Here is a 23,054-nt window from a genome sequence, read left to right as displayed (position 1 = left end):
TTTGTAGAACATAAATACAAATGAACAAATATCCACTTGACAGTGACTAAATGACAAAGGGTTATAATTTGAAATAGAATGAAGATCTTCAAATTAAGTTTGGTTAAGTATAATTTACCTGAACATACAGTAGATCTACATATACAATAGCTTACTGTATAGCTTATTGTAGTCACTGAAAAAAGCCCACTTGTTTAGAAATAAAGACATAAATACCATACATACAAAAAGCAGAATCATACATGATAAAATAAACATATATTTTTCATATTAAACATTTAATATATAACTTCAACAACGTTTCAGTTGCCCTGCTTCGCTCACTACAGTGCTTACGGTGTATACTGACAAAATAAAGCAGCCTGAGAATTAACAATATGTCTTCCTGGAAAATAAATATATATTAGCATTGCTTTTATTTGTTTAGTCTCTTTCAGACATGGATAATCTTTTGATGAATAGCTTTTATTCTGAATATATACCTGAAATGTGTTTTGTACTTGACATCATTTAGCAGCCAGCCATACAAATATTCTATTACTTGCTCAACATTGTGGAACCATTTTCTTTTCAGTGCAACTTCTACAAGGACATAACTATCTCTGACTGCAGTCAAGTCTCGCTTCGCTCTGTGAATGTACTCCTTCTTTTTTATGTTCTATCGTAAAGTTTTGCTTCAGCACTGCTCATCCATTGACTTTGACACTTATTCTTTCTCTACTAATCCTTCTCTTTCCTACTGTTATCTTGATTCTTTTTATCACTGTCTTCCGCTTTCTCTCCATTTGCTGTGGTATCTTTGTGACTGGCTGAATTTTTCTCCTCTGCGTCCTGTTCTGCTTCACTTTGCACCTCATCATCTTCTCCACTGACCTCTCCATTCACCTTTCTCTCCTCTGCCCCTGACTCTTTGGCTGCTCCCTCTTTTGTTTTGCTCACATCTTCCTCCTGGTTACTGTTGCTACTGTTACTTCTGCCGTTATCGGTGTCTTTTGTCTCGTTATCTGACTGAGTCTTCCTTGGGTCATTGCTGTTTTCTGTCTCTTTCTGTTCCTCCTCTTTGTCTACATCATTATTTTGGTCCTTACTGCTTTTCTCACCCTTTCCACTGTCTTTATCTTGCTCCTCTTCTTCTGTATTTTTGCTCTGCTCATTCTTTTCACCCTCAGAAGATGTATGGTTTCCTTCCTCTTTCTCTTTACTGTCCTGGCTCTTATCAGTGTTGCTACTACTGGCCCCCTGCTCCTCACTCTTAACCCCCTCCTTACTCTCATCCGTGACCTCCTCCTTCACTTCGTCTTTTACCTCCTCTGTCTCCTTAGCTCCTGCTGTTGCTTCACCCTCTTTTTCATTACTCTTCTCCTCAGTTTCCTTCTGCTCTTCCACTGCATCTTTTTCATTGCTTGTCTCCTCGGTTTCCTTCTTCTCTTCCCCTCCCTCTTTTATATCATTTGGCTCCTCAGTTTCCTTCTCCTCCTCCCCTCCCTCTTTTTCACCATTTGTCCCCTGGTTTTCCTCATTCTCTTTTTTGCTGGTGGAGGCCTCTTTCTCTGTGATGTTTTCGGCAGCAGTATCCACCTGCTCTCCTGCTTTTTCACCGCTCTCCTCTGCAGCCTTTGCATCATCATCAGCAGGCTTCTGTAATGAAATAATACCACAGAAACAATTTCAAACTCTAAAAACTTGAACCTTTTGACCTACATTTTACATAAAGAGAGTGGCACTGCTAAAGAGCCATGTGCTCTTGTGAATGAAGTGGTTATCTATACCCTTCGAGTACCTTTTTATGAAATGTCAATCAATGTGCAACAAGTAGCGGAGTCACAAGGCAGGCATTTGAGCTTCCCAATGTCCAATGGTTTATCAGCAAATGGATAAGAATTAATATGTAATCCACGGGTAATTAAAAAGGTATCAAAATGAATTAGCTTATTATTCACAGTCTAGTCCTTCATCACAGTCTCAATAATTCTATGTTTAATGCATTAAAGGGATAGTTCAACATTTTGGCAAATTGGCCCATTGCCATAATCGCTATAGTCATAGCAGTAGGTTCATTACCTTTAATTGTAGGTGTAAGCTATTTTCAGTACGGCGGAGCGCAGCAGCTGGCTGCTCAGAGCTACGCTATGGAGGCTAATGGAATTTCTTGGTTTCCCTCATTAAACTCATCAAATTCAACATCCCAAAACTCCACAGCGCTTTTATAGACAAGTTGTGACCTGCACAACCACCGCGCTATGAGATAATGACGGAACGATACGAAACGGAGCCGTTTTCGAGGTAAATACAGGGTAAATACGGAGACTGCTTGCTGAAAAACTGTCCCTGAACGCAACGCGCATCAGCGGTTTTGTATGAATTTACCTCGAAAACGGCTCCGTCTCGTAACGTTCCGTCATTATCTCATAGCGTGGTGGTTGTGCAGCTCACAACTTGTCTACAAAAGCGCTGTGGAGTTTTGGGATTTTGTATTTGATGAGTTTGATGAGGGAAACCAAGAAATTCCCTTAGCCTCCATAGCGTAGCTCTGAGCAGCCTGCTGCTGCGCTCCGCTGTACTAAAAATAGCTTACACCTACAATTAAAGGTAACGAACCTACTGCTATGACTATAGCAATTATGGCAATGGGCCAATTTGCCAAAATGTTGAACTATCCCTTTAACAGTTGAAATATAGGCTTTGGTTCATTTTTATGAGAACGTATGCATCAGACTTAGCCAATTACTGTTGATATATATACAATAATTTACAATATATATATAAAAAAAACATGAGAGAAAGAATGACATGCGAGAATGAACCAAACATTATGATTGGAAATGTGTTGGCTGTGTAATGAGAAGTCACATCAGACACAATGTAGTCCTGTATCGCTTTTAAAAAATGTCATTGTTGTGCGACTACAATAGCCTATTATGCACCCCTGTTATGTTTATACCTTTTCAGCTGGCTGGTCTTGAGGGGTTTTGTTGTTAGCAATTCCATCCTCAGCCTTTGATTCTGGATCATCTGGGAACAGAGGTGGGAAACATTTTACCTGGAAGCACTGAGCATAGCACAGAAACCAGACTAGAAAGTTGGCTGGAAAAAAAAGCCTGTTCCATTATGATATGATGACATATAGATCAATGTGTTTCATTTTAAAGTGTGATATTTTGCCTTGAGTGGGCTTGTTAGGGGCAATGTAAGTTGAAGGTGAGTGATAGGTGTCATCCTAGTGACATTTATATTCAATCTCACACAAACATGATGAGAAGACTTGTCTGGGCAAAATCAGACAAAATAGAAGCAGAAAATTGGCACCAAATAGGTTTTAGGAAAAGGTGAATCAGGGTTCATGGAGTCCCCCCCCCCTCCCTTTTTCATTAAATATGCCCAGATCATGCAACAAAATGATCTGCAAATTATAATGCCATACAACTGTCCAAACAAGAGAGTATAGAATACATAAAGAAGAAGCGGGAAAAGGAAGGGAAGGTATTGATCTTCCGGCGAGCTTGGAGAAAATTATGCCAGTTACAACGCTCTCAACGGGGTAAAACATGCAGTGGGAGTTGTGCTGGAAAAATATTGGAAGATTTTTTTGTCACACCAGTTTGTCAGACAACATCTGCCTCTAATGTAACCACCCACTTTCATATCTTCTGGGACTGCCGGGTGACTTACTGGGAAGAGATCCACAAAACATAAAGAATGTATGTGGCGTAAAATTCCGTTCAAATGTGAAACTATGTATAATATTTACTGCTTGAAAATGTGAATAATCAAGAAAAAAAGCTACTAGGTATATTATTGGCAGCCAGTTAAAAGTAGAACCACCCACCACTGACGAATAGATTGACATTGAATATGAGATTTATGTTATGTTGAGTTGAAAAAGAAAAATTCTATAGGATCTGGAAAACGACTGAGCTTTGTGTAAACCTACCCTCATTTTCATGTTATGATGGTGAGCTCCCCTGTTCTGTCCTGTTGTTGTTCATAACTAGTGATTTGCAAGAGAAAAGCATGGAAGGGCGATGTGGATAAAATCACTTCTTCTTCTGCATCCACCCTTCCATGTCTCCAGAGGGAGATGGGGCACAAACGAACGACAAATTATTTACTATAGACTAAAGAAAGTCTGAAATGCTGTAGTTATTGTTTGTAACAAAAATGTGCCTGTCCAAATAAAAAGAAAATTTCAAAAAAGAAAAGAAAGAAAGAAAGGCACTCAAGACATGAGTAATAGGCTATAGTCATCATTCACTTAGTGGCACTGTGTTTTGAAGAGCCTATAAGACTAGATGAAGCAGTGGGCAAAGTAACTGCTCTTTAAAGCAATGTGTGTGTAAAACACAAATAAGCTCTGTGCTAGTTAAGTCTGATTAATTTAAAGCCAGGACTGTTACGTAAAATCCTCATCAGCTTGCTTTTCGTTCTCTAATGTAATTTAAACCATTTAAGTATTCAATTTAGTGCTGACTACTTTTCAAGACCCTAAAATGTGAATTCCTCGGTCAGAGCCCATTACATCATCTCAGAAATCCATAAAACCTCTCCCATAAACAAGGGATCTTTTATTCATCCTCCAGTAAGTGACTTGTTGGAATTATGCAGCTTTTATTCAGTGGCTGTGTTTTTAGGCTTGAACAAACACAGAACAAGAGTGACACCTAGTGGCCACGGCAGAAAGTACCCATCTTTTTTTTTTTCTCTTCAGGCAAGTAAACAACTTCCCCAGACAATGGAAGTGTGCCAGAGAGAGTGACAGTAAACATTTTACAAGCTGAAGGGAGGAAAGAGCACTGCAGGGAAGTTCAGGGTCAGGGGGAGGTTCAAAATACAAACGTCAGATTGGATCACTGCAACATTCATCATTGTTATTATTACCATCACCACTACAGAGAATCACCACAGGTAGCCTACATTTTATAAGACCTTTTTTTTTTTTGTCTATGAACAAACCAGATTTATTTAAAGAGATTCAAGTACTGATATCTATCCATGACAGTGTGTTTCAGGGAGGTGAAATGAGAAATGGACCCTTTTAATGTGGAGAAATGACTGGTCAGACAAAAGTAAAATTCTTGAAGCTTGTAACATGGCAGCACAGAAAGACAAGGCGGAAAAAAAGAGAGAAAGAAATATGATGAGCCTTAATAATAGTCCACAAGATTAGTTTCCGCTCAGGAAAATTTCTTCCTCTGGCCCCCTGAGGAAACACCTGTCATCATTTATGGTTTAAACAACTGCAAAGTGATACTGTGAATACCGGTGTTTAAATGAAGACATCATACCGCAACTCACTAGCAACTCCACACTCATTTCTATTGAAGCAATCAGCACAGTAAGGCAGGTTTGTTGGAGTGCAAAATTAATACGGGGATTTTCAGTTTCCATGTGAGCATGTGCATCAAAGGCCTTGGAGTAATTAACCCTAAACATCATAAGAGGAATACAACTATACGCTCTGATAAACAACATAATTACACACTTGTTTTGAAACACTGGATGAGACTGAAATTTCCAATCAGAAAATAAGCCGCAAAAGAGTGGAGGAAAAAAATAACAGTGTAATTAATGTCTTTAATATTAGTTTCCCTTTCTACACATACCAGTTAAAGAAGAAAAATGACTTGGGTAGAGATTAGAAGAGTTTATGGAGACATTTAATGCATTTCAAATGCAAAACTGATTGAAGTTTAGCTATGGTAGGAGATGAAACGTTATGGTAATAATAACGGACCTCTTTAAGAATATTTTATGGAAATCGGCTGCATTCATTAAGAGCGAGGGCCGGACGATTGAGTGTAAGCAGTAAGCAGTGGATGAGCTGCTACGTCTCTAAACATCTTAAGGTGATTTGAGGTTGAGGCACAGGCTCATGAAAATGCTAAATCAAATTAAATACAATATTTAGAATCTTCCCTTTCCTCATTATATCCAGTAGATTTGGGGCTTTGGCTTTGCAAATGGTTCAACAGTTTTGTTAATGTGTGTATAAAATGTGTATTTTTGTCACAATCAAGCCAAAATGACACACACATGCAGATTCCTTCTTTCATTTGTGCAGTATTGGCACACAAACAGCGACAGAGCACACCCACATTTCAGAGGTAATGCTGCATCTCATCCATCAGTGTGCAGGTAAAACAAGGATGCAACTGTAAGCGGGTATAATTACTCATGTAAATGGTTCTCGTTGCCATTCTTATGAAAGGCAACGTTATAAATGACTGGTGTTGCAGAGAAATGTAATAAAACACAACTGAAGATGAAGTGATAGCAGGTAGTAAAGTGCAATAACCTCCCACTCCTCAGCAAGCCAACTCGATATCTCTCTCTACACACACACGCACTCACACGCACACACACGCACATGCACACGCACACGCACACGCACACACACACACACACACACACACACACACACACACACACACACACACACACACACACACACACACACACACACACACACACACACACACACACACACACACACACACACGAAGACATAAACACATTACACCACTCTGCAGGACTTCAGTGTTAGGGGACTGCATCATAACACAGGATTTCTGTGATCTTGGTCCCCACACCTCAGATACATAACATGCTGCAGCATTTCTTTGATCTGCGTTTCCATTTGATGTGTTCATTCATGTCTAATAACCCAATAACCACACATGGGAAATCCAGTGTGCAATGTAAACCAGGTAACATGATGTAAATGCTATTCCATGAAATATGCCAAGTCTATATTATATAAACTCAACTTAATTAAAAGCACAACATGTATCACAGCAAGAAGCAACCATGTGCTTCCATGTGCTCAGATGAACAACTAGACCTTGAACTACATTGTCAACAAACCACTACAGAATAGAATAGCTCATCCTCCCATCTCTTCGAAAGGGACTGCTACCAATCATCTCTTGTTTACAGAAGTAGTTGAGTTTGAATTGAGTTAAAACTCAAGGGAGATGGATAATGATTTGTATGAGCAAAGCTTTTCTTTTCTCAGACCAAATTAAAGAACCATATTGTTTCATGAAGTACATGCAGTTCTAATGGCAAATGGGACAATGTGCATTACATCAATATATCCTCCACTGCAGGGTTGAAGCGGGCAGCCTTGCCCTGCAGAGAATTATAGGGTCTAATATGATGTTTAAAAGCTTTTCCATTCCTCCAGGAAGCATTTCTGCGTAAAAGCCTAACAGTGCAATCAAATTCTTGACTCCACAGGAAATCTGTATTGGGCTGGTTCAAAAATACTTTTTATTCCATTGCAAATCGAACCATGAATAGGATCACTGAGGATGTAAGATGCTTTTAACAACTGTGAAGTCACTTTGCTGGAGAAACTTGCTGTTTCTTTTAATGATCTATTCTAATTTTTCTATAAACTGTCATGTAATTTCTTTTCTACAATTATAAGACGTCCTAAATGCAGTGACACTAGGGAAACAGTGCAAGGCTTTTCCTAAAGTTGAATCACGACTGGAAAACTATATGAACGAGGGTCTCCAGATCACAAAATGTACTCATAATCCACCCAGACCCCAAAATAAAACTAAATGTAAAATCACGCAAAACAATTGGTCTTGCAATGTTATCAAGATAATTACTCTAGAGAATATCTGATCCCAGCATTTAGTACTGGACAAAGTCACTTCCACAATAGTTTTAGCACAGTAGGTTGTTTTGCCAATACAGTCCTTGAACGGAAAGGAATGCTGAACACAATCAAGGCCACGTTGCTACTGCCTAATGGGGTACACAATTGTTAATGCCTGCTTTTTGTACTCTATAAGCACCATGAGACACTTGGGCATTATTGCCTCTGACAGGCTGACATCTGCCTTACAAGCAGACTGGCAAGACGTCTTCCTGGAAATGCTTTGGATGTCATGGTCAATACTCAATCGGTCAATTTTCTCTGGCTGCACAAGAGCACAATTCTCACTCTCCTTAAACAACCTCTGAAAACAAACACACAAAATCCCTAAATGGTAGGGGCTGCAGTGTTAATAAATGTAAATCACCGGTTTATTTATGCTTATACACCAAAGCATGGAGAAAAATCATCGACAGGGCCTCCGCAAGCCAATTCCACAGTGGATTAGCTCTGCAGTGTTAGCCTTGACATACTACTTAATGTACCTAAATCACTCTGCACAACATATCACCATACACTATCCTATATTGCTTATATACTCCTCGCTGATTTACCCAAGTCAGCAAATGTCTGAGTTATGGTAGGGTGTAAAACAACATGGGTAGTAACTCTGAACAGTAATTATGAAATGTTGCCACTTAGCAAGTATGCTCCAGTCACTGACCAGGGTCCTGTTAAAGCATTTAATTACTGTATGGCCAGCCACCATGAAAGAGGCCCAGTTGGTGCTGAGTTTATAGTGATGTGACACACAGAAACTAGTCCAGCTGCTTAGTGTAAAATGTGATGACTGGACAGTTTCTCTCATGCATGCATACAGTATATGTTCATTCATGCAGAATTAGCACACGGTGAAGGTATCAAGAGAATTATTAGATTTGGAGTTAAGTTGATGGATGTTACCAATAAAAAAATATCACAGTTGTCTTATTATTTAACAACATACAGTAGTGTGCAGAAATTTTACAGTCAACACCCCAACATGTCAGAGTGGAGCATGTCAAACTGATCATGTCACAAGAGGCAAATATATAAAGATGAGTTGAGTTGCATTGTGGGGACTGTAGGATGCAGTTTGACCCATACTACAGAGTACAGGTCATGATATCTCAGCTTCTGCTTCTTTAGTCTCTTCTGATTGCCTCCGGATGCTCAATCAATGCCCCTGATGGAAACTGTGGTTAGAACTAAACTACTGTAACATAATGAGCTTAATACATCATCCCCCACAAACAGACACACAGGTCTTGTAGTGTGGGTGTGGGCATATGCTCTATGACTTTTATTATCCATGTATTGTGGTGTATAACAATATCAATAACAATTTGATTCTGGGCATATAAAAAATACCACACCATACTGTATGTTATCTCTCAAGCGAACCTTTTCAGCTGCTTAAAGAAATTCCTCCTTTGTGCAGCCCTGTGCTTAAGAAGCTTTGACACTAAATCAGAGGAAAGTTCTGCTTGACAATTCTGCAGTCCGACAGGCCGAGTAATATTTATAAAGGTCATGGCTTCAGTTTAATATTTTAATAATTCATGGAGTTTGTTCTATTTCACTTTTCCTCACAGTCGACTGGAACCTTACATCCACTCTCTATTATATAATGGTTTCATTTCAAATGGCTTCTGTCTAATCAGTGTAAGATGAACAGATATTAAAATTGGATTTTTCTTCAACACACATTCACATACACAGAGAGAGAAGCAGAGAGAGAGAGAAAGGCAAGACTCGTTGCTATGAAATGCAGGTTTTTTATATTATGAAAGCTTAACAACCAATAGCTTCAGTATCATCGAGTATGTTTGGGTATTGATCATGAAAACCAAGGTACACTGAGAGCAATATTTTTGACTCATAAATCAAGCTCTATGAAGGCCTTTGTGAAATAATTCTCATTGATCATCTACATTTTGCATTTTGATGAAGTGATTTCAAATCCTCTGCAGTGTGTTTTCATGCTCTCTTTGGCTCTTAAACTACATTATTTTGATGACGACTGGCAAATGACAGAAGTAAACAGCATGTGAAAAGGTATGTATGAGTGCATTATGTGATGAACACAGAACATTTAGCTCTGGCAGTGCAGCAGCTTCAGATGTCCTCCTAAGCGTGGCTCCAACACACAATATAAACTTCAGATCTCCATAAATGCTGGATATTTGCTCCTTGCCATTTAGGCTCTGTGTCAAAGTTGCTTCACTGTCTCAAGCTGATACAAACCCTGCAGATGCTGATGCCCCTATCGCTACTGCTTCAGATGCACGTTTACCAGCTCAACCTCAAATAGGTCCTAGAACATGCAAAGCGGGCGAGATTAAACGTGACAGACATTAGGAAAATTTGTGTCATTGAAAGTGTCATGCGTTCCCCTAACCTTATACTTTGTATGGCGTAGCTGGCGCTGTTGTATGTCACAGCTGAAACTCTTGTTAACAGATTAATGTGACAGATTAGTACAGCTACCCTGCTCTTTAATCCAGTAATCCTGCATCAAAGGGTCATGAAGAACCTTTTTCAGCTGTAGTGAAAAGGGGGAGATGAAAGGAGAGGAAGAATGAAGGAGGGATAGGGAAAGATGGTCATGGAAACACATGCATGCACAAAACACACACATACATGCTTTAAAACAGTGTTCACAATCAAGACTCTATATGAGCAAGGCAAGGGGGAAAAAAACTTCCTTCAAATGTTGCCATCTCTCATCCTTCGCTGCTTAGCCTCGTTTTTTGACACAGGCACAAGATTTAAGACACACAGCCTCATTGTGTACATGTCTCCTGCCTCCTAAGGCTGTTTTGAACCCTATTCCATGCTGACAGGCATTATAGAAACATATGCTAACAGGGCTAATTCCCCGAGGCGGCATCACATTTTATGACGCCAGAGGCAGAAGGTTGATCTGGCTGGATGGCTGATGCATGTGCAGAGACACACACAAACACATAGACACACACATGCAGCAATCCTCATTTCCTTCACATTCAACTTGAAAATAATAGCAAGAATGTTTCCATTTAGATGATTTTAAATTCGTTTTTTTCCTTTTCCTAAAAAGCACCTCAACTTCAAACTTTCTTGACTTCAAATCAAAGTCCCTTCGAGGAGAAGAATGGAAAGAGACATAAAGTGGATCTGTCATGTATCATAAATTAAATTGGCCTCTGCTACAATACATTCAAAGATGGGGCCTAGTGCATGAAAAGGACTATTCAGAACATGAGGTTTGGCGTAAAAGCAGATGCCCTTGAGGTTTCAAGGCTAAAATTTACTATTAGTGCATACTGCTCCTAAAGCAAACCGTTGGGTCTTGGGCTGCTCAGAATAGAAGGAAACTTGAAAATAAATTCCCATAGCATCACAGCACATGACCTGTATGTCATATACCAATGCTGTGGCTCTTGGTTGATTGTGGGCTATTACTTAAAGGAGGACAATTTGCTTATATTGACAGATAATGCTCGTGTTCAGGTTAGACCTGAAAAGGAAAGGAGTAATTTTGCAAATCAAAAAGCCTACAATAGTGTGCCCCCTTATTAATGCATGCACAGGGGAATGTAAAACCCATGCAAGGGTCCACATAATCAGCCGACACACTTCTCTCTCTGACAGGCTCTCTCCCTCGCTCCTTGCCTTTCCTCTCTCTCCCCATACCTTTCTGTCTGTCCGTCCTTCTTCAAGTGCAAGGCTCTTTTGTTGATTTTCAGAGCAGCAATTTGGCCCCAGCAAGGGGGCAGAGACAAGTAAAATTCTGCTTTGATGACTCTAAATGGAGAGATTATCCAAATGAAAGGCAATTATCCAAACCCCACCCATCCGTCTACACTTCAGTATCTCTCTGCGCTTTTCTTTACACCCAGCGCTCATGCTTCACCATCTCAGCCCATTCATCGCATTCACTATTTGATTCCACCTGTGCTCTTTTTTTGTACCCCTCCTCTGCTTCCTCATAATGTTCTCCTCCCTTCATCATCTCAGCCTTTTATTCCCCCTTTTTTTAACCCTCTCTTTTATCATTCCTCCCTGTCCCTTTCCTCCTATCCTTTATTCTTCTACCTACTCTGCTCCCTTTGCTTCTTCTCTCCTCTGCACCATTAAACTGAACTGATCACAAAGGCCCTCCTATAAAATGAACTCTGAAAAACATCCTTTTTCTATTTTGAGGTTAGCAACAGCTGCTAATTGGTTACAAACTGAACGCGAGTGTGTTTCTGAGAGAGGGAGCTAACACTGGCCGAACTGAACCAATGATTTACCCAATCTAAAGGAGCTACTATAAAGTATAACTCTGTTGGCTGAAGCGTACGACAGGCAATGTGTCTTGTTGGTTAAGTCTTTTAAGCCAAATGTCTTTGTTATAGTGAGTTCAAATTCATTCCATGACCTTTGCTGCATGACTTGCCTCACTGCCTCCCCCTTGTCTCTGCTGCCACTCACCACTGTGTTCCCTCTAATGAAGCAGAAAAGTCAGAAGCTTTACAATACAACACACAGAAACTGCTGTAGTCATCCACAGTCTTGCTCCCCAGCAGCTGATAGACAGTGAATAATGGGGACTGGCGTACCGACACACGCACATAGACACACACTCGCAAACTAACCCTGTGCTGTCACAACAGAGTCGGCACAGAACAGAGGGTCAGTCTCAAGTTACGGGGTCCCTCTGTCTCCTTTGTCCCTTTTTTCTGCTCTCTCTCATCTCTCTCTATGCGTCTCTCCAGCCCTTTCCCCGCCCGCCCCTCACTTGCAAATACATTTACAATGACATGACACCTGTATAATAATCTTTTGTTTTCCCTCCAATGTTCCAACACACCAGAGATCTGAAGTGTGGGTTTCATGCTGTGTTCTTTCCACAGCCTCTGCCAGTCAGCCAACTTTTTGGCTGTGTTCCCTTTGGCAGCAGAACGCGCTGTGTTTACCTCAGACCCAACCAGGGCAGGATTTCCCCACGGGGGAAAATAACACCAAAAACAACTCTGCTCTGCTGTGAATCACTAAATAGAGGCGATACAAACACCATGTTCCAACTGAGGAGCTAAACTGGACAAACAAAAACCGCAATACTAAACTTACTCACTAATTTGTTTGTGGTAAACCAGTGAGCATCTATGGTTTCAGCTCTGGAGAATCCAAATGGACAAATAATATTTTAGGATTGATTTTCTTTGGAGGAAGCAATGAACAAAAAGAGCTTCAGGAAACCTCAAGGTACTGTATCGCACACAACATCTGTTCAGCACCATGGACAGACACAGACTTACTGCCGTACAGACTGCATTACCTCCAATGTGCCTCCCAACAAATAAGCAAAAAGATGTTTCTTGTAAGCATGGGACTATCTAACAAATGACTTTATAGGTCAAAGAGTGGAGGGCGCATGAGAATGGGATATGCACTCTTAGCCATTCAAACAATCTCATTTAAAGCCCGATCTTGTTCTCCAACCTGTCTGTCTGTTAATTTAATCTTTGGTCAATGTCACCCAAGGGGACCAATAAAGCAACATGGCTTTCTCCGCCTATAATATGACATGCCACGCAGTCTGATGTACAGAGGATTTTGGGGGTGACATTAACGATTTCAAATACACACATGCACGGACATATGCACACATTCCTTATTTCCCTCTCTTTTGATGCAAAATGCCAGCTCCCCTGAACCACAGACACAATTCTCCACGCTCCTTTGGGCTTCTGCTGTCAACTCTCCTGCCAGAGGAGAAAACAGGCCACATCTATCATGAGCCTCAAGATGACGTAATGTGGTTCATACCGCAGTAGGAGTTACAATAAGGTCAGCAGCAGCATGGAGACAATCTAAATACCTTTTTCTAAAAAAATATTAATTAAAAAACAGTTAGAAAAATCCTCTAATTTTTAATTTTTTTTTTCTAATTTTCCCATCCCTATGGTTATTATATAAAATACATACGCTATTCATGGAATAATCTTGCTCTTATAGTCCCAGAGCAACAACACATCCTAAAGGTGGGAGCAGTGCCAGTTGCCAAAAAACTCAAAGGTTAAGGAGAGCTCCTGTAGGACATTCTAACACACTGATCGTAAGCCCAGAAGATGACATAATGTGTTTCTTGTAACTGTGGTCCATGTCATCATACTAGACCTACTTTCAATATATATATATCTTTTAAAAGAGCAACAGTGCCACTATGTGGGCATTTAAGAATGCAGCAGGTTACATAAGATTTTAAGGACCATGCATTACATCATATGTCTCTATATCTTACATTAATCCTAACTGTAGGCTGTGCAGCCCTGTTTGTGCCTCATGTTATGGTAATTATTTATAGATGAGGACAATTCGGACGTATAAACATAAAAGGCTGGGTAGATGTTACTATATATCAACATCACAGTGGCGTGTGTTAGAAAGAATATGTATGTATTGTATACTCCCATTTGGATGTTCAGTTTGGGTGTTTAGATGTTTACACTCATTCACACACAAAATATAACCCCTGTTTAAAATGTCATCATATTACATCAGATCGTTTTGTCAGGTGACTACAAAGAGCTGTAAGAAATATTTTTTTTGTATAATTAAAACATGGACAGAAAATATGAATATATCATATGATGTATAAACACAGTCTTCAAATGGTTATTTTTTCTCCTACGTTACCATCAGAGGTGCTGAGGGTCATTTTTTGTCCACTCCTCTTCCTTCTCAAGGACATGAGCCTGGCCTGAGAGATTTCTCTGACGATGGAGGACAGGTGGTCTTTGCTGTGTCCGTTGTTTCCTTGGGGGGAGGTCTTGGAGTCTCCATCTCCACTGCTCTGACCTGTGGATTTATTCTGGGGGAAGTTGATGAGAAAAACATAAGCAAAGACAAATGTATAGAATGACATGATGTGTGCAATAATTTACTGTTATGTAAACTAGCTAGGGCTTGAAATATTACCGTAATGGTAGGCTAAAATAATGATCCCTTTAACTCAGAATATAATGACAAATTATGTCAATGCTTGAATTTATTCCGTGGTATATACCAGATGTGGACATATAAATGTATTGGGTATTTTGAATGTTACGTTTGTTTTCCATTACTGGATGTTGTGCACTATTCAAGCCAGAAAGTCCAGGTCACACTAATGTGATATGCTGGTATCAGGTGGAAGTAAAACAATATGCTTCATTATCCTCCTAAATATTAAGCAGCACGGTACTTGAAACTGATAAATTATGAAATCTATTAATGTTTTTACTTAAGTCACTCTGATAATTGTGTGACATGTGTATTTTTACAATGAAACAAAACTCTACCAATTCCTATTTTTCTTGTTGTAATGGTAAACGGAGAATACAGTTTACATCAAAAAGCAAAAAAAAAAATCTTTTTAATAGGTACTAAAAGTTGTGTATCGTAACTTTTAGACCTGTGCTTGAAAATGTTTGGTTTTATTGCTCAAAACGTGTTTCATTATGCCTACACAAATTTGCACAAACAAATACAAATGATTTTATTGGAACCATTTGTCTTCATGTGGGATGTCAGCTTCAAAGTTTGTCACATTAGATCTGAATTTTCAATGAGCCATTCTTCAATATCTCTGGGCCTCCACGGCTCCCAGTAAAGTAACAGACAAATAACAACAAGAACTTTCTAATAACTAACTATGGTCGTTTTAAACTCTTCTGCCAACAATGCATGTAAATACAAGCCTGCCATTGTGCACTTATACAACAGCACCGTTACTGAAAAATCTTCAAACACTGTTCTTAGCTCAACTTTAATGGATTGTACAATATTAAATGAAATAATATAAATAATTCATGCAAAAGGCCCATAATTCTTACATTTCCATTTTGCTTGGAGAACCTGTAGATGGGTGGAAGAGAGTAAGCTTTCATTCTGCAGACAAAACGGACAGACAGAGTATGAAGTGTTGGCCTCACAACGCTGATTCATGAACACAAGTTGATCAGAAATTGAAAAGCTAGATGGCTAAATGATAATTCAGCACTGTGTAATGTTGTGTTCATCAGTAACACTCAAGTCTATCACATACCTGTAATATGAAACGTATGTATATTTAATATTTAATATTTTCAGATCTCAGAAACAGCATTGCTTTGGGTTTGATATTGTGTGTGAAAAATTGTATATAAAAAAGACTCATCAATTGGAGCAGAGTTTACAATGATCTCACCTTGGCATACAGATGAATACTTACTGTGAATAAAATTGGTTTGCATTATCTAGTGAATGCTCACATAATGGGCCCTAGTTTGCTGGCGCAGCGCAGGTGGCGCAAGGTAGCGCAGCCGGTCTAATGCAAGTTTCGACCAGCGCAGCCGAGCGCAAAGTCAGATTGGAAGATTTGTAGATCGCGCTGCGCTGAGATAGGCGTGGCGGCGCAGCAGGGGGAGGCGTCACAGATTCTGCTTGGTGCAGTGGAAGTTTCGTCCGAAAATGTCCCGCCGAGGTTGCGCTGAAAGCTCGCCACCTCCAACCAGGTCTAGTCTCAGCGCAGCGCGGAGCGCAGCAGGTGCAGTGGAAGTTTGGCTGACTGACCTGCAGTGCACACACGTCACCAAGACCTCACAGGCAGATCTCCACAGTTCCAGACACATTTCAATGCAATAAATATCCACAATAACCACTATTTAATGCAACTAACGGAATCAACACGTGAATTTATATCTATATAGATTGTCCCGTCACATCTTACGTCAGATCAAAGCAGAGATCAAAGGCTGTCGGCGCGTAAAGGAAACTCCACCTGAATTAACACAGCAGGGACGAACTGGCACTGAAAAGCAGCTGTGGATGTCCCAAGCAGGACTGAGGGTGGATGACTGCATGTCACTGCCGTGTTGAGATACCACTCTGCCCTTGTGATGATCGCTGTATTTATTTATTTACTTATTAATTCATAAGCACGTGCGACCGCATCACGCGGCCGTAATGAAAAACAAAACACAAATCATCATCTCTCTTAGTCCAGCACAACAGCCTCGGTATCAGATAGTCAGTATATAGCCTACTACAGTACTCAGCATCTCTATCACAGAAAAAAAAAAGAGAAAAAAAGAGACGGACAGAGAGAGAGAGAGAGAGAGAGAGGAGGACAGAGAGAGAGAGAGAGAGGGAGAGAGAGAGAGCGCGTCCTTGCTGATTTCATCCACATGGTGTGTGTTTATGTTGTGATTAGTGTAGCCTACACCTCTGATCTTATACACAGGGTTTGAATAAATGTGAGTTTCTTTATTAGTTTATTAGTTGTTGTTTCTTAGATTGCGTAGGGGTTCTCAGTGTATCAGATCAATCCTGGTTAAGTATATTAGTAAACTCATTATTGGTCACTCTGAGCTCGGACCTCCGGGGAAACAGCTGTTTCCTTCGGGGAGAGGTTCGGCCTCTGGCGTCGCTGTCTCCTCCGTCCATGTCAAAGTATAAAATGACAAACTTGCAGCGCGCATCGCCCTCCGCGCAGTTAAAGGTGAGGAGAGGAGCTCCTTTGATTGGTGAAGATCTGACTCGGCTGTGTCAAACCCACTCCACGCCTTTCTCTCCTCCTTCTGTCTCCCTCCCGCCCTCTCTCCTCCCTCTTCGCCGTTTGCGCCGGTGGGAGGGACGAGGGGAGGGGTTGCGCCGGTCTAAGTCTGACTGCGCGGCCCACCAGACTTGCGAAATGGACCTGGGCCACACCCCGTTGACGTGGCGAAGCTGCGCTGATCACAGACTTCACCTGGTCGACGAAACTAGGGCCCAATAACTCGAGATGTCAAGCTCAATATAAAGTATTCAATGTGTTAAGGCAGTATAGATATCAGCACAAATCTGTTCTGTTGACATCCAGATTTCAAGCTTTTACCCCAGTTTATGCTATATCAAGGTTTTCATTTCTATGTTGTGGGATTAGTGTGAGTGTCAAAGAGGGAAAATAGGGCCCCAATGGCCCCTCATACTGGCACATTTTGCAATGACAATCATTAACCCACTTAAATCTTCCATAAAGATGTTGATGCTGGTGATGTGGTCTTTTAATTAACCCAACAACAAAACTTAAAAAAAAAAAAAAAAAAAAAATACATTTTATTTGTAACGCACTTTACATTTAACAAGAAATCTGAAAGTGCTACAACAGCAACCGAAAAAGAAAAAAAAATGAAAAGAAGAGTTAAAAACAGTTATCAAAATACTGTAATGCAGGTTAAAGTTACAGATTAAAAGATTTTTGGAAGAGGTAAGTTTTAAGGCCCTTATTTATATTTCAAAAACATTGAAATACAAATCAATACCATTTTGTATTATTCAAAAGACACATTTAATGTTCTCTTTTTTTTTTTAGATGTTCTGAAAGTAAGGTTAAGGTTTTTTCTGTTTTCATTATTGAGAAGTCACCGTCTTTGGGCATGCTATTTATGTATATTTTTTGTAATGTGATCCTTACCCATTGACCCTCCTTGTCCCTCTTGGTCTGGTGAAGAGGAGGTCACTGTAGGACAGCTTCTTAAACTTTTCTCGTCCTACAGCCACGTAAAGCTGCCCGCTCTCCAGCTGATTCCCATCAGTCAGCTGGTGACCTTCATCAGTGTAGAGACTACAGCACACAAAGACAGTCAAATCCCCAAGGTCTCATCGTGTGATTGTACTAGTTTGTCAAAACAAGATGAACTTAAGCTGGCGAATGGCCTCCCAATGACAAACACATTATTGTGTCTATATGTGTGAGTGTGTATCACACACAAGTGCAAAGTTATTCAATGAAAAATAACTGTCTTGAATCAGTTAACAACAAAAAAAGATTCTCTTGCTCATTTATATGCAAATTAGTGCGCCAAGGTGTGAGAAAAACTAATGAGATCATCTGCTGTAAAGGAGGAACATATGGTGTAAATCTGAGGATTCTGTCATGTATTGCTCTTGACGTGTATTGTTAACAAGTACAGACAGACATTGACATCTTCATGTAGAGAGAAAACAAAACACAGTCCATATGTTGAGTGTGTGGTACCTTCGAACACCTCCCAGGACTCTCAGACCCATCTTCTCTGTGATCAGCTCTAGTATTTTGTCAAACTGGCCCAGCATCCTCTGGTGGACCAGCAGCCTCATTGCAGGGTTTAACACATCACCGTTTGCTACAACGCTGTAAGGAGAAAGTACATGTGGTTAAAGAGACATCCAACAGCGACAATGAGTGTTTTCTACAGTGAAGAGTCTCCCCTCTGAGTTTAGTGTCTCCCTTTGTTATATACTGACTATACAGCATACATAAGTGAAACTCTGAAGGCCAAATTAAAAGTTTAGGATTGTGGTACAACGGTGCCAGATGCTTGGCGTGACATATGAGAACTTTAACTTACAATATGGTACATGGCTCCTTGATAGGTTTAAGAAATCGAGCTGACACAACGATTCGATTCGGTGGTAGTGGCTTGGCCTGAAAGAGACAAAAAATAGAGACAGAAAAAACATGTAATGACCTTAAGAACACCTTGAAAATGTGTTAGCAGATCAGTGTACCAGGCTGGGATTTAGGGACAGCTCTTGTTTCCCAGTGGAGGCTTAGAAAAACATACTGGTGCAAACATTTAGGGACTTTTGCTTTAGGGACTAACACTGGGGTTTGTATTGATAGTCCAGTTGATAAGGACAACATTGTCACCTATTTTGGGATGGTGATAGGGCTAAAGGTGCTTGAAGTATCAGAGTCACAAAGGGTGGCAGCATGTATTCATTTTAGAAATTGTTATGTATATTCCTCTTTAAATCCTTCAACTATTTTTCTCTACTTTGGCTGTGAGAAGTTTCAGTTAACAAGAAAACAGTCTTGTTTGACATCTAAAGCTTTTTACCCCTAAAGCCAAAGAGAAAACCCTATTGTAATCACTGAAAGATCTCTGATCTCTGTGACAGCAAAAGCCTGATCTCTCTGAGATCCTTTGAGGTTGCAAAGAGCGAGCTCTGCAGGTCCTCTTCCATAGCACCTGGTAACCCATTGTGACACCAAGACTGAGATTTGGATCCTATGAGAGAAAGAGATAAGCGAGGAGGCATATTAAAAGTCCTTTAGGGCTTGTGAGTGTGTCCTGGTAACAGGGGTGTGAAGGTCAGAATTAGATCGAAAGAAAAAAAAAAGACCTTAAAAGAACCCAGCATTTTTTCAACACGTTGAACATATTCAGAGATGCCAGTAAGCATGCATAAGGCCAGGCTCTTGCCCCATATTTTTGGCTATTAACTGTAGAAATAACACGTTTCATAAAAGATCATTCACATAATTGCTGAAAAAATCTGAACCTGTAAACGCTGCTTGTTAAAAATGGCAACTGCACTGCATCTATTTTAACCTTTTACCTTTAATGTATGCTAAACACACAGGGAGAGTAGTGTAAAACACACAGCTGGTAACCAGGAACAAACAGAAACAAGCACGGCAAATCAGGAATCAGTCCCCTGGGAGCTATAAGCTGTTTGTTTTTCTATTGGAAGTGATTTTTATTCATTTATATCAGTGTGTGATCTTTTATTGTAAAGTGGAAAAAAGCCCACTTAGCTCCCATTTGGCAAACAACACCACTTAGTGCTGTTAATACTAAGCTCACACAGCTTTAACAAGTCCCATGATCAAACCTATAACACCTTTATCAGGAAACAAAGACCAAGGAAATTCAGTTGAATCTGTGAGGTTAATTAGCAAAAGCAGTCCGCTTTATTTCCAATGCAAGGTCTTTATATATAACAAGAATCTGCATTTGGACTTCTGGTGGAAATCACTATGACCAATTTTAATTTCACTTAAATGCTCAATTGGTACTCTTAAATCACAAAACCAGCAGGTTTAAGCACTGCTCTAAGTGGGTCCTCCAAAGCAGGTTCAATCAAACAAAGAGATTCAAAACTCTAATTTCAAGGTGAGAGGGGGAATGCAATAAAAAGAGAAAATCTATTATTGCAAATAAAAAAAGAATTAGTTGTAGGAACTATTTGTCAGAAAACGCATCCGACTGAGCTATGGTCAAAGAGAATGGTTCATTGAAGGTAGTGACCTTAAAACTTCATTATTCCACCAACAAATTGATACAGACAGGAAAAAAAACCTTCACTCTTCATTATCGACACAATCAGCCGGGTTAAGTGCAATAAGCCAGGAGGAAGCAGGATCCTTGTGAACTAAAGGGCTTCTTTTTATGCTCGACAATCACAACAGCAACAACAAGTCCTTGAGGTTTGATGAAAAAGCTTCAAAATCGAGAGAACGGAGAAACATTCCTGATTCTCATTGAACAATACGGAAAGAAAGAGAAACGCTGCACATACAGTAAGTGCTTCAGAGGCTCTGACCACAAGAGCAGACACAAAAGTACAGGGAGTCCCGACAAAGACCTTGGACTCATTGCTCATTGCTCTGACTGACGTTTGTGTTAAATTTTCTACTTCTTTTTTGCCAAGCTGTCCCCATAAAAATGAGAGTGGAGTTCAAAAGGTTTGGTGTACAGTATAAAGTACAGTACACTGCCAGAGAATAAACTTTTACACAACATGAGCTCTCATTTTAAAAAAAGGACCTACAGTTGACTTTCAAAATAGATTAACCTGCTTTAAGCCGCTCTTGTTTTGGCTGTGACTTGGTGATTAAAGATGCATTGATAGGAGGGATGATTATGAACCATAAGTTAATAATTCATGGCCACTGAGACAACAACAAAGTGATTCTTCACAGAGAACAATGGGGAGGAATGCTGAACATTACACCTTGCTTAAATGATCTTTCTAAAACCTTCACACCGTGGGTGCGGGCAAGAGTGCAGAGGTGATCTCCCCAAATCCTCATGTATCTTGCATTTAGCTGCCGTTTCAAATGTTGAGTTGGATTGAGTAAGGATATTGTAACTGAAACCTGGCTGTCTCACAAACATAGCGCTGAAGGGTTTCATTAATCCCCCAGACTAAATTTAAACTTGTGCAATAAACAATGTGTGAGGCAGGTATATTGTCACATTGTTGCTGAACCTCCACAGAGCTTTCACAACTGGAGATAAAAATAGAAAAAAATCTAATAGATACTAATGTGTATATAATAAGCATTTTTTTTCAAGGGCAGATTAAGATCCACCACACTCACGGACTGTCTGAGTGACTGACAGGACTAATTAAATGATGTAAAACAGGCTTGATTTCTGCAGATTATGGTCTAATGGTGTCAAAGATCAGAATCATTGGGAGCTACAGTCACTGCTATTGCTGCTACTCACCACTCTACACAACAGAGCCTCAGCTTCTGTGCTTCATACAGAGCAAACACAACAAAGGCATTTTGTTCAACAGGATTTAACTGTCTCCTTTCTGAGAACAACTTGTAGAAGGCAGGACCTTCTCCTCACCAGCAGTGGAAGAGTCTGTAGCATCCTCCTCTTTCTACAACCAATCTGTTGGTAACTGTAGATAAAAAAAATAAAGTGACGTAAATTAATCATTCAAAACATACTGATAAAATCCAAATTAAGCACATATAATGTCAAAAATTCAGTGAACAGTGAATTATTGGTGAATTTATCATGTCTTGCATTTGAACAGTTTTTTCCCATCATACATTTGCATGTTGACTATAGAAGAACATTATAAATTTGGTTCTGCATATGAGGATATACACCGTGCAGTTCCCATTATCTTCCCTCTTGGTTACTTAAAACACTTCAGTCACAGATCATGATGAGAGCAAACAAACTTCATGTCTCCATAAATACCTCCCCACTCAGCCTGCTCCATCACTGTACTCTATGAACACTGACTGCACAAATCCCATTAACTGCTGTCCAGGCCGGGGCACAGCACTTCACTATACTGTACTGAGCTCCTCTGCCTCATACTGTGACTCAGCACTGGTTCAAAACTGTTGAGTCATATATTTGAAGACCACAGTCAACAGGTCTCACTATATAAGTGACTAATTTTCTGTAGTTTATGTATCCAATGGATTGATAATAGGCTACCTACTGTGGAACCTAGTGAGTGTGTGTAATTCAGCTGATGCTTCAATCAAGCTACAAGAAGCAGTCATTTTTTACTTAATTATTATTCAGGCTGTGAGAAAGCATTTCAAAGTAGTTATATCTTACTCCAGCTTTTTGAATCTCTCCCTTCCAGCTGCCACATAGTGCTCCCCGCTCTGCAGGTTGTCCAAGCAGTCCACCTTGTGACCTGCTCTCGGTGTGTAGATGTTCCTCACAGCTCCAAACGGGGCTTTTATCCCACCGGTCACCTCTCTCAGCAAAGTCTCAAAGTTAGACACTCTCTTTTGGTTGATCACTATCCGACGAGCCTCAAAGTACGGGTCGCCGTTGCGGAACATGAAAATGTTCTTCACCACTGGCTGGGACAGAAAGTTTGGCTTCTCCGAGCTCAT

The 23,054-nt window shown here is 40.1% G+C and overlaps 1 protein-coding gene across 1 annotated transcript; it reads right to left on the bottom strand.

Moving 5' to 3' along the window:
• Window positions 1-720: 720 nt before the first annotated feature.
• On the bottom strand, window positions 721-23,054 carry LOC310999749 (uncharacterized protein; the record flags this gene model as incomplete). Its single annotated transcript, XM_083990303.1, has 9 exons — window positions 721-1,638; window positions 2,942-3,012; window positions 14,318-14,492; window positions 15,496-15,550; window positions 18,096-18,245; window positions 18,660-18,794; window positions 19,012-19,088; window positions 22,033-22,087; window positions 22,768-23,054. 9 exons carry the CDS (start codon window positions 23,052-23,054, stop codon window positions 721-723), a joined length of 1,923 nt encoding a protein of 640 aa, XP_083846429.1.

The sequence above is a fragment of the Trachurus trachurus genome (genome assembly GCF_905171665.1).
Source record: "Trachurus trachurus genome assembly, chromosome: 16".
In the NCBI taxonomy this organism is placed as follows: domain Eukaryota; kingdom Metazoa; phylum Chordata; class Actinopteri; order Carangiformes; family Carangidae; genus Trachurus; species Trachurus trachurus.
Note: the sequence above shows the minus strand (reverse complement) of the source record. Positions and strands in the feature narration are given on the sequence as shown.